This window comes from Phyllostomus discolor, chromosome 11, assembly GCF_004126475.2.
Source record: "Phyllostomus discolor isolate MPI-MPIP mPhyDis1 chromosome 11, mPhyDis1.pri.v3, whole genome shotgun sequence".
Classification (NCBI taxonomy): Eukaryota; Metazoa; Chordata; class Mammalia; order Chiroptera; family Phyllostomidae; genus Phyllostomus; species Phyllostomus discolor.
Window position 1 is genome coordinate 47,784,266 of NC_040913.2, and position 12,785 is coordinate 47,797,050.

General features: G+C 31.7%; 1 protein-coding gene across 1 annotated transcript in view; it reads left to right on the top strand.

The window, feature by feature from the left end:
• Positions 1-12,785, top strand: part of RB1 (RB transcriptional corepressor 1) — a 295,974-nt gene that overhangs the window by 129,054 nt on the left and 154,135 nt on the right. Inside the window, 3 exon segments of the mRNA XM_036011346.1 lie at positions 1,782-1,859; positions 4,114-4,223; positions 11,096-11,173. Of these exon segments, the coding sequence (XP_035867239.1) occupies positions 1,782-1,859; positions 4,114-4,223; positions 11,096-11,173 (266 nt within the window).

The window sequence follows — 12,785 nt, forward strand, 5'->3', positions numbered from 1 at the left end:
GCTTATTTAGTTCATAGAATCTGGACTGTTGGAATTGGAAGGATTCTGGAAAATAATAGATTTTTCCTCCTTTTAATAATGAGTGAACACGCTTCTAGAGACTGATAGCTAGTTTCTAACAGTCTAGACTGTGGGACATTTGTTACTAGTGCTACTTTCACTATACCATGCTCCTTTCACTCATAGATTATTATATTGTCCACCATTCACCAACAGATAGCTGTGTGAAATGCTGCATCTCAGAAATTACTCTGTGAACTCTGAGAAGAAATGGGGGTATCATATCAAAAACTTAGTTTAAAAAGTGTTGGAATGATTTATCAAGCTGTCAGAGTTTTAGCATAGTGACTTTTGTTAATTTCAACAAATACATAGATATAGACATGTAGCTATAGATGTATCAACTTTACACACACACTCACACACACACACACACACACACTTAGTTTTTTGGAATCACAATTTATTTTTGCTAGTAGCTGACGGATGTAGTTGGAAAAAAGTTTGTTTTCTCCAGACTTTTGCTTAATCAGTTTTCTAATTCCTGGTTGTTAATTCTCTGAATTTCAGAACTACTTGTAAAAGTTTGTTTCAAAAATCAGGAATAAATAATTTTGTTACTATTAATTTTTACTCTTTGATATAATTTAGAATCATTAATGTTTTTTAAATATAAGTGATTAAGCAGACAAGTGTGATTGAACAACAATAAAATGATTAAAGAATAAAAATTAAAAAAGTGTAGGTGATTAAATGCTTTGTTGGTAATTGACATTAATTAATTGATACTTGATTATTTATACAGCGTTTATTGGTTAGTTATATTTATGGTTATATAATTATTGGTTAGTCATACTAACTGATTAACTAGAACTACCCACATTGTAAATAGTCTAGTTAACTGGGAATTAATTAGAAAACAAAACTAGTAAGTATAACAGAAGCTTAATTCTTATAACTTACTTAGGAAGTAGAAGATAGGAACTGATATTAAATTATTTCCCCCTTAGTAAATGTAGATTCTAAAGTTGTAAAATGAAGTTGAATGACAGAAAGTACGTTGTTTAAAATTCCACAACACTTTGCAAGTGTAGCATAGCCAGGAACATAACTCCAGGTTTTCTGAGTACAATCTTCATTTTCCATGTTAAATGTAGGCTGCTTTTGCATCAAATGGCATAATTCCAGAAAATATTTTTAGTTTTGAATTCAATTATTGGATATTATTTTTGTGTGTGAAATTATTTTGTTACAAAAGCAGGTCATTATCCTAAATTTATGCTAAAATAATTGATGTGATATTCCCTAAGCTAAATACTAGATGACGTATGAAAAGTGGTCTGACATATACTTTGGGAAGAAATTAGAGGCAGTGCAGAAAAGTGAAAAGAATCTTGGCTTTTATGTTAGGCAGACTGGGTTTAAATTCCAGCTTGCTGTTTCCTAACTGCATAACTTTGGTCAAGTTGCTTAATTTTTTTGAGCCTCCCATCTTTTCATCATTTGTTAAATATGGAATGTTGAAGTTGTTTTCAGTGGATTTTCTTCCTATAAATCCCATTTCATTAAAAATTCCCAACTACATCTCCATTTTAAGACTTGAAATCTGCCTCACACAATTTTAAAAGTAAATATGTAACTGAATTAATTATAAAAAGTGTCACACTAGTTTGAATGTAAGTCATTGATCAAATTGTCAGTTAATACTTTTATTCTAGTGTTAATAACGATGGAGATTGATTTTTAAAATTTTAATGGTCATGTAACTTTATCTTTTTCAGGTGAAAAATGTTTATTTCAAAAATTTTATACCTTTTATGAATTCTCTTGGAATTGTAGCTTCTAATGGACTTCCAGAGGTATCTGAAAGAAAACTTAATAAAATATTAATGTGTTTTGGGACTTTTGGGAGGGTGGAATAGTTGTCTAAACTTGTTAAGATAATTTTACTATATATTAAATATTGTTTGCTTAGGAAAAGGAATCTCAGTAGAATTGTGGTGAACCAACTTTATATAATAATAAAAAAACCTTTTGAATATGTACTCAAATGTGTAAATAAGCAGTACTTTTGTAATTTACAATAGAAATTGATTTGTACTGAAATTTTAAAAAAATCTATTTTTAGCTTTTGGATTTCTAAACTCCATTAAATATTTAAATATAACTACTGAGCACTTGGACAGCACATATACTAAATATTTAAACTAAATATATACAATCACATTTGACTCTTAATTTGCTTTGCTGCACATCCTTGTGCATAGTATCCCTGATTAAGGCCATCAGCTTTATTGGCATTACTATATTACAGAGCATCTCTTTTGAGTATTTTTAACAACTACTTAATTGAAAATACAGTTGAAATGACTATGATTATATTACAAAAATATTTTATCTCAGTGGTATGCCACCCATCCGTTTCTTTTCACATTTTGCTTTAAATATTTTACTCTTCAGTGGAAATAGAACTTAAAACTTATGTGATAAGGTAAAATATGTGGAGAAAATGATGCTTTAGATAAATAATGAACAAGTACTCAGTGATAAAGCAGTGTTTTGGAAGCATCTGGTATTTAGTCACTAAGACCAAAAGATGTGAATTCAGATAGCTGAACTGCTGATTCTGTGACCTGAATTTGTAGCTAGTCCTTGAATTAATTAATCTGTTTATTCAACAACTGTTATATTCAGTGTTTAATATGTGCCAGGCATTGTGCTAGATATCATCATTACAGAGATTGAACTCATAATTACTGTTACTAAAATTCTAGTGGGAGACACAGACCAAGAGAACATTATAGGAGTCTATGAGAGTCTGGTGGAAGTATACACAGGGTGTTGTGATATCTCTGAGTAGGGCAGCCTAATCTAAAGTGGGGCAGATAAGTTTTGTGGAAAATTGTTTGGAGGTGATGATTTCTGTGCTGAGTAAGCTTTCTGAAAAATGGCATTCTCAAGGGTTGGAAATTAAAGATTCAAAGACACAGTGATATGAGATAGTTTGGTCTGTAGAGTGAACTCCAACTAGCTAAGACTGGGTTACAGAGCAAAAAAGTGGTAAGATAGGGTACTAGAGTGGCAAACAAGGGCCAAATGTTGTATTACTTAGTCTTGTTATAAAAAATATGCTGTTCACAATTCTAAAGAATATTGGACACTGTAGTAAATTTTCTTTGCCTAGAAAGGATTAGTTTTAATAGAAATCTTAGGATAAACTTAACATTTTCCCCAGTATATTGCATATAGTACTAATAGGTGCCAGTCAATAAATGATAGATAAATATAGTGCCTCACTAAGCTAGGGCAGTAACAATTATTAAACATGAATGACTGTTCTACCTAAAAATTTATGGAAACAAACAAAAAGTTACATTTAACTCAGTTTCTTCTCCCAATCCTTTTAGAATGCCATTTTAGCACCTTCAGTTTGGAAACATTTTACCTTTAAAAGTCCCAGCAGAAGGCATGCCAAATAGTTGTCTATTGTGCATTGGTTTTCAAATTATGATTCAAAATTATGAAGTAGAACTGATAAAAGAATTGCAGATTCTAGAAGTTGAAAAAGTGTCGAAGACTGGGAATAAATCATGCAAATGTGTTAATTGGACTAATTAATTGAGCTAATGCTGTTTCCTAAGATACTTAATTGAAGGAAGTTGGAGTGAACTAAAATATTTAGAAAAGATAGGCAGCATATATAACCAAGAGGATTTGTTATAATATTTGAAAAATATTTATTTTATATTGATAAGTGTAGAAGATTAAAAATGAAAAATGTATGGGATGTTTGAAGGATCTTAACACTTAAGTGGGTATAATAATACCTATTTTTATCTTACAGTTTCATCTCAATACTAATTTGTGGCTTTGTGGATCTTGTCTACATAAAATTCTAATGGGGTGCATAAAATAGGATTAAAATTAGAGTTGAAAATTTGCAGTTTTCTTTACTTCACTTATACATATGCCTTATTTATATTGTATGTGTTCTCAGTGTGTTATAAAATTACGTGTGTATTGTACAAAAAATTCTTTAATTAAATCGTACTTCTGTATACTGAGAAATGTAATGACATGGAAGGGTAATCATCAGTACTCTTTTCTTTTGAGGTGGAAAGTCTCTCTAAACAATATGAAGAAATTTACCTTAAAAACAAAGATTTAGATGCAAGATTATTTCTGGATCATGATAAAACTCTTCAGGCTGATCCTACAGACAGGTATCATACGTGGTATATTTTTGTTTATATGTTTTTTTCTCAGTCAGTTTTGATAAAGGAGAGTTAAGTAGGTCTTTATTTAACTTAGTGACCTTTAAATATTATTTATAATAATTCAGGTACCTTTAAGTAAAGCTATTAAGATAAACCATTCTAAGTATATAATTTATTAACAAATAGAAACTTTTATGATATAGTGCCTTTACACAGATTGTAAATCAATTCTTTTTATTAAAACAAGTGAAAAAATATTCTTTGTATTGTCTGTGTGAACATTAGTTTGCCTCCTAGTATGCACAAGCTTGTATTGATTTTTAATATCTTTTTAAAGTAATTTTTCTCTAACCAAGTCAAAGCAGAGAATATCTTTTATTTCCTTCATGCTTTTGGAATATAGTTTAATTTTCACTTTATCTCACTAAGTCTTAGTTGTCTCATCTGTAAAATATAAGCATTTACTCCAGAGTCACATGTATACTTTCTATACTTTGTACTATATACATATATTCATATTGATAAGAGTACTTTGTAGAGCGTAAAGTGATAGAATAATGCTAGGTACTTGACTCCCAGTTCAATTTATGGGGTTGAATATTTTTTCATAGAGCTAGGACATGATAAATTTGTATATATAAGAAAGCAATCAAACCCAAGTTAGAAAAGTGGAAAGTGAAGATGTTCAACAGCCAACTGAATATATGATTCTTTTTATTTTTTGAAACTAACAAAAAATTACACCCACTCCCCTTCATTTCCTCTGGTGACTACCAATCTATTCTCTGTACCTAGGAGTTTGGATTTTAAAAAAATATTAATTTTTTTTAGTTTTTAAAAAGATTTTACTTATTTCTTTTTAGAAACAGGGGAAGGAAGGGAGAAATAGAGGGAGAGAAACATCAATGTGTGAGAGATTCATTGACTGGTTGCCTTTTGCACACCCCCAGCTGAGGACCTGGAGGGCAATTCAGGCATGTGCCCTGACTGGGAATTAAACTGGCGACCTTTTGGTTCGCAGGCCAGCACTCAATCCACTGACCCTCACCAGTCAGAGCTGGATTTTTTTTTAGATACTGCACGTAAGAGTGATCATACCTTGTTTGCCTTTTTCTTTCTGACTTTTTAATTTAATATAATGCTTTTGAGGTTGCAGTGGCAAGATTTCATTCTTTTTATGGCTGAATGATACTCCATCATGCAATAACATATATATTATAGGGTGAGGCAAAAGTAGGTTTTTAGTTGTGAGTATGTGAACGGCAGAATTTATTCTTGTATTACTATTATTTATTAATTATTTTGTGATTTTCCACATGAACATCTGTAAACATACTTTTGCCCCATCATGTGTATATGTATATATTTGTGTGTATATGTATGTGTGTGTGTATAAAACAATTTCTTTATTATTCATTCATCAATGGACACTTCATGTTTTCATATCTTAGCTGTTGTAAATACTACAGTGAACATGGGGGTGAAGGTATCTTTTCAGTAAATACCCTGTAGTGGAGTTGTTGTATCTTATAGTAGCTCAATTTTTAATTTTTTGAGAAACTTCCATATGGTTTTCTATAGTGCTTGCACCAATTTACATTTCTACCAGTAATGTACAAGTGTTCCCTTTTCTCCACATCCTCATCAGCACTTGTTATTTCTTGTCTTTTTGATAATAGTCATTCTAACTGGTGTAAAGTGATAACTCAGTGTGGTTTTGATTTGCATTTCCCTAAAGACTAACGATGTTAAGCATTATTTCATGTACCTGTTGGCTATCTGTATGTCTTCTTTGGAAAAATATGTATTCATATTTGCTTGTTTTTCAATTTGATCATGTTTTTGCAATTGATTTCTTTTTACATTTTGAATATTAACCCTTTGAGATATTATTTGCAAATATTTCTCTTATTTAGTAGGTTGCCTTTATTCATTTTGTTGATGGCTCCCTTTGCTGTGCAGAAGCTTTTTAGTTTGATATAGTACTCGGTTTTTTTGTTTTGTTTTGTTTTATTGCCTTTGCTTTTGGTGTTAGATTAAAAATATTTCCAACATTAATATCAAAGAGCTTATTGCCACCTCTGCTTTTTTCAAGGAGTTTTATGGTTTCAGGTCTTATATCCCAGTCTTTCATCCATTTTGAGTTACTTTTTATATGTGATGTATGATAGTGGTCAAGTTTTATTCATTTGTATGTTACTATTCAATTTTGTCAGCATCATCTGTTGAAGAGACTGTCCTTTCCCTGCTCTAAATTCTTGCGTTCTTGACATAAATTAATTGATGATATATGTGTGGGTTTATTTCTGGGCTCTCTGTTCTGTTTCATTGATTTATGTGTCTGTTTTTTTTTTTCCAGTTCCATACTATTTTCATAACTGTAGCTTTATTTTTTCCTTTATTTTTTTTTACTTTTGACACTATTACTGATGTGTCCCCATTTCCACTCTCCTTTGCCTTCTACCACCTAGCCCCCCCTCCTCCTTCCCTCTGGCTGTCACCGTACTGCTTTCTATAGTTCTTTTTTTTCTTTTCTGTTTTTTTAATGTAGTTTGAAGTCAGGAAGTGTGATGGCTCCAGCTTTGTCCTTTTTTTTCAAGCTTGCTTTGGCAATTTGGGTTCTTCTCTGGTTCCATACAAATTTTATTTTTATTTTTTAAGTGCCTATTTCTATTTATTTTAAATTGTTTTCTTTGCTGGTTCTTTCCCATCTTTATTTTAAAGATTCGCAGTTTCCACCTTAAAAGACAAAGCAAAATAAAAAGAAAAACAATAAAACAAAATAAAATAAAAACAAAAACAAAACCCAGTCCATTACATGCCCTAGGCACCTGGTGCCAAATGGACATAAGCTACCAACTTCAACTAAGTAAGGGGTGAATCGCCATAGGGGCTGCTTAGTGGAAAATGGCATTGGACAGAGCCCAGAGGAGGAATGCCTGAACCACTGGGCTCTTCACCAAGCCATCCTACTTTTGTAATATACTTGCTTGGAGGTGAGTATGTTCATGTAGAGCTCACAGGGTTCCCTGATCTCTGTCCATAGGACACAAATGGTTCCATAAAAATGTTAGTGTTGTTTCCTCTATTTTTGTGGAAAATGCCATTGGAATTTTGATAGGGATTGCATTGAATTTCTTTATTGCTCTGAGTAGTATGGTCATTTTAACAACATTAATTCTTTCAATCTATGAGTATTGAATGTCTTTCCATTTGTTTGTATCTTCCTCAGGTTTTTTTTAATCAGTGTCTTATACTTTTCAGTATATAGGACTTTCACTCCCTTGGTTAAAATTATTACTAGGTATGCAATTCTTTTTGATGCAATTATAAATGAGATCATTTTCTTAATTTTTTGTTATCATAGTTTGTTATTAGTATATAGAAAAACAGCTGTCTTTTGTGTATTGATATTGTAGCTTTACTGAATTTTATTAGTTCTAACAGTTTTTTGATGGAGTCTTTTAGGGTCTCTCTCTCTATATAATATCATTTCATCTGCAAATACTAACAGTTTTTCTTTTTCCTCTCCAATTTAGATGCTTTTTTTTTTTTTTTTGTCTAATTGCTCTGACTAGGACTTTCAATACTGTATTGAATAAAAGGTGGCCAGAATGGTCATTCTGTAGGAAAATGTTTCAGCTTTTCATTGAGTATAATGATGGCTGTGGTGTTGTCATGTATGACTTTTATTATGTTGATGTACATTCCTTCTGTGCTTGCTCTGTTGAGAATTATTATTATAAATGAATGTTGAATTTTGTTTCAATATCAACGGCATAAATACCTTTTCTGCATCTGTTGGAATGATCATATGATTTTTATCTTTTATTGTGTTAATGTGGTGTATCACATTGACTGATTTGTGGTTGTTGAAGCATCCTTGCATCACTGGAATAAATCCCTCTTAATCATGGTATTCTTTTAGTGTATTGTTGAATTTGGTTTGATAATATTTTGTTGAGGGTTTTGCATCTGTGTTCATCAGGGATATTGGCTTATAATTTTCTTTTGGTATTAGGGTAATGCTGGCCTCATAAATTGGATTGGGGAAGAGTTCACTTCTTTTTTTTGTCTTTCTTTTAAGAGTTTGAGAAGGATTGGTATTAATTCTTTGAATGTTTGATAGAATTTGCCACTGAAGTTGTCTGGTCCTGGGCTTTTGTTTGTTGGGACATTCTTAATTACTGATTTAATCTCCTTGCTAGTAATAGATCTATCTTGATTTTTTATTTCTTCATGATTAAGCCTTAGAAGGTTGTATATTTTTAAGAATTTATCCATTTCCTCTGGTTTATCCAATCTTGACCTCTTGTTGATAGTGGCCAGTTTTGAACAATTGTTCATAGCAGTCTTATGATTTATTTGGGGTTTTTTTGTGATATCAGTTGTAAATCTCCTCTTTCATTTCTGAGATGAAGAATGTTTGAATGTAATCACAAAATTTTTGAATGACCATTAAGTACATATTTGTGTTCTCTCTCTCTCTCCCCCACCTCCCCTTCTCCCTCTCCCTCTCCAGCCCCCACCTTTGGTTGAGACTAACTAAAGGTTTGTTAATTTTGTGTATCTTAAAATAACCAGCTCTTAATTTTATCGATCTTTTCTATTGTCTTTTAAGCCCTATTTTATTTATTTCTCCTCTGATCTTTGTGATTTAGTTCCTTTTTCTGTCTTTGGGTTTTGTGTGTTCTTTTTTTTATAGTTCCTTGAGGTATAAGGTTAGATTGTTTATTTAAGACTTTTCTTTTTACTTAAAGTAGACATTTATTGCTATGAACTTTCATCTTAGAACTGCTTTTGTTGCATTCCATAATCTTTGGTATTTTACATTTTGATTTTTGTTTTTCTCAAGATGTTTATATCTTTTGATTTTTCTTTGATTCATTGGTTGTTCACTAATATAGTGTTTAATCTCCACATATATATGAGTTTTTCAGTTTTTTTCATGTAATTAATGTATTTTATATATTATGTATTAATATCATGTGGTTTTTTACTAATGTAGTCAAAAAAGAAAGTTGGTATGATTTTAGTCTCTTAAGTGTATTATGACTTTTGTGGCTTAGCATGTGATCTACCCTAGAAAAATATTCAATATTCACTTGAGAAGAATGTATGCTGTTGCTTTGGATGGAATGTTGTTCAAATATTTGTTAACTCCATCTAGTCAAATGTGTCAACTAAGGCCAATGTTTTCTTGCTGAGTTTTGGTCTGGATGATTTATCTATTCATGTCAATGAGGTGTTAGTGGGGTAATTGTGAGAAACTTTTCTACTCCTATTGTATTGCTGTCTATTTCTCCTTCAGGTCTTAATATTTACTTTATATATTTAGGTGCTCTTATTTTGGGTATAAATATTTAAAAATATACCATGGCTGGTGTGGCTCAGTGGATTAAGCATGGGGCTGGAAACCAAAGTGTTTCCAGTTTGATTCCCAGTCAGGGCACATGCCTGGGTTATGGGTCCAGGTCCCTAGTGGGGCTCTCGAGAGACAACTGCACATTGATGTTTCTCTCCCTCTCTTTCTCTCTCCCTTACCCTCTCTCTAAAAATAAATAAATACAATCTTTTAAAAATATTTTAAAATATTATGGTTTTCCTCTAATTGGAATGACCCCTTTATTATTATATAATACCTTTTTTATGTTTCTGGGATAGAAATTTAATGTGAATTGCCCTGTAAATCAACTAATTTTTCTTTTAGATAAGTATAATTTTTAAAATGAACACCCAAAGAGAATTGTTGACCTACAAGTTGTCCCTTGAACAATTCAGGGTTAGAGGTGCCAATTGCCTGTGCAAAATCCTTGTATATCTTAAGTTGGCCCAGTGCAAATGTAGATTTCAGACTGTGTATTAAAAATACAGTTGATGTTAAACAAGACATCAACTGTATTTTGAACTGTGGTTCAAGGGTTTGAACTGTGTGGGTCCATGGTATAAGGATGCAATCCAAGTTGTTTAAGTTAACTGTAATTGGTTTACTCAATAGTGATTCACTGTCTTTTTTTAGCTTTTTACCTGCTTTACTTTCTTGGTTCATTTTTAAGAGATTTTATTTATTTATTTTTAGAGAGAAGGGAAGGGAAAGAGATAGAGAGGGAGAGAAACATCAATGTGCTAGAGAAACATCTTCATCAGTTACCTCTCTCACACCTCCAGCCAGGGACCTGGCCTAAAACCCGGGCATGTGCCCTGATAGTGTGCAAACTGGCAACCTTTCAGTTTGCTGGAAGATGCTCAGCCCACTGAGCCACAACAGCCAGGGCTTGGTTCATTTTTTTTAAGGTTAATACAAAAGTGTATTCTCTTGAATTGTCATGTAGAGTCTTCAAGTAAGAATGGTGGAGAGTAATTACAAAAAATGTTAAATCACCATAAGTATGGTTAATATTATGTCTTTAACATGAAATATTTGTATAAGTAACTGAAAAAGTTTTCAATTTGGAAGTTAAACACAAGTAAAATATTTCTAATTTTAGTTAAGTCAAGATAAAGGCTTTGGAACACAAATGATTAGAAAACTTGAGCTTTGATATTTTTTGATATTGAACAACTTGGTTAATAATGCCATTGAACATCTAACTTTGTAGAGAAAACTTCTAACTTGCTCTTTCAAACAATGATCTTTCTTAACGATTGGTGTACCTGTTTGTCATAAACCTAGTGGAAAGAAAAACAACTTAAAAATAGTAGTGAAAAAACATAATTTTATTTATGCAGCTCTTGGGTTATCTTTTTCTGATCACTTCTATTATAGATTTATTTTGTGTGATGTTATGAGGCAACAGAATGATTTATACTTCTTTTTTTGACTCATAAAGCACAAAGTGTAAATTTTAGTCTAAATGACTTTGCCTTTCATTATTTAGTTTTGAAATGCAGAGAACACCACGAAGAAGTAATCCTGATGAAGAGTTAAATGTGATTCTTCCCCAGACTCCAGTAAGGTATGAATTTTCTTACTTTTCATTTTTATTATAATTGTTTATTCAGTACTTTATAGGGCTTTGGGTTTGTTTATTTATTTCATTGTATATCTGTATGTATGTGTCATAAATTGAGTATATTGAGTGCTCTTTATGTTCCAGGTATTTAGTTCTGTCTGTCATTAAGGAATATAACCTAGATGGGAATGTGTTCCATCTTAGTAAATAAAAAAGTAAAAATGCATCCCCATTTGGTTTGTGCACAACCTAGAAGTATTAGAACTACTTTAAATGTTCTTAATACTTCCCACATCTAATCTGTTATCAGGTCTTGTTGAACTTACCCCTAACCTATTTCTTGAGTCCATCTACTCTTCTCAATTTCTACTTTCACCACCCTTATCCAACTTGGCTTTTGCTTGGATTTTTTTTTTCTGTAGACTTACTACTATCTGCTCTCACTGCTGCTACTCTCATCATAATTCCTTTCTCTCTACTACCAAATCTGTTTTTCAGAGAACATCCAGGTTGATATTCTAGAAATGTCATTCAGGTCCTGCTCACTCTGCAATTAAATCTTCTGATCATCTCCTATTGCAATTAAAATACAATGCAAATTTCTTAACGATGCCTGCAAGACCTTATATGATCTAGCTTCTGTTGCCTCTCCAGCTCATCTTGTTTTCCTCTTCTTTATGTATTAGCCAGTTTTCCTAACTCTCCAACCTCTTCTTTTGTGGTTGGGGACCTTTGCACTAGCTTTTTCCCTTTTCTTGAAACTCTTTTCTTTTTATGAATTAACAACTGCTACAAAAGTACAAATAGTACTTTTTAAAAGATTTATTTCTCTGAAGTATTTTCTTTTATTCCTTCTCATAGCATCCTTTTTAATTCCTTCACAGTGTGTATCACAATTTATAATTGTAAAATCATTTGTGTGTTTGCTTGTTTTGCTAATAACCATAATAGCCTTTAGGTTGTATACCACATGGGTTATGGCTTTTCTGGTCAGCATCCAATAATTAGGATCAAGAATAATACTTGGTATATAGTAGGCAATCAAATGACTATATAGACACATAAAAATAGATTTTTGTATAAGTATAGTAATAGACTTAAAACAAGTTAATGATTGTCTCAATACCTCAAGGTTGCATGTTCAATCCCCAGTCAGGACATACAAGAAACAACCAATGAATGAATAAATAAGTGGAACAACAATTGATGTTTCTTTCCCTCTCTCTCTCTCTTTCACTTTCCCCTTCTTTCTAAATAATCACTAAAAAAAGACAAGTTAATAAGATGGCACTAAAATTGGAACATAATTATTTACTATATACCCCCATATATAAAATTACAGAATTAAAAAGCGCTTAAGATATTGCATAATTTTATGCTTTAACAGTGGTGACTTCTAAACTTATGTATGTTTTATTTATTCATTCATTCATTCATTTATTTGTTATTCAAGTATAATTATTTCCATTTTCACCTCACCACGCTCCCCTGCCCCACCCATCCCTACCTCCCACTTGTGCTTTCTTTTTGAAGATCTCTGTAAAGGAGAGTCTTTCCTTGAGTTGCTAAATAACTCTCTGACTTTATTTGAAAAATATTAGTATTTAATTATAGT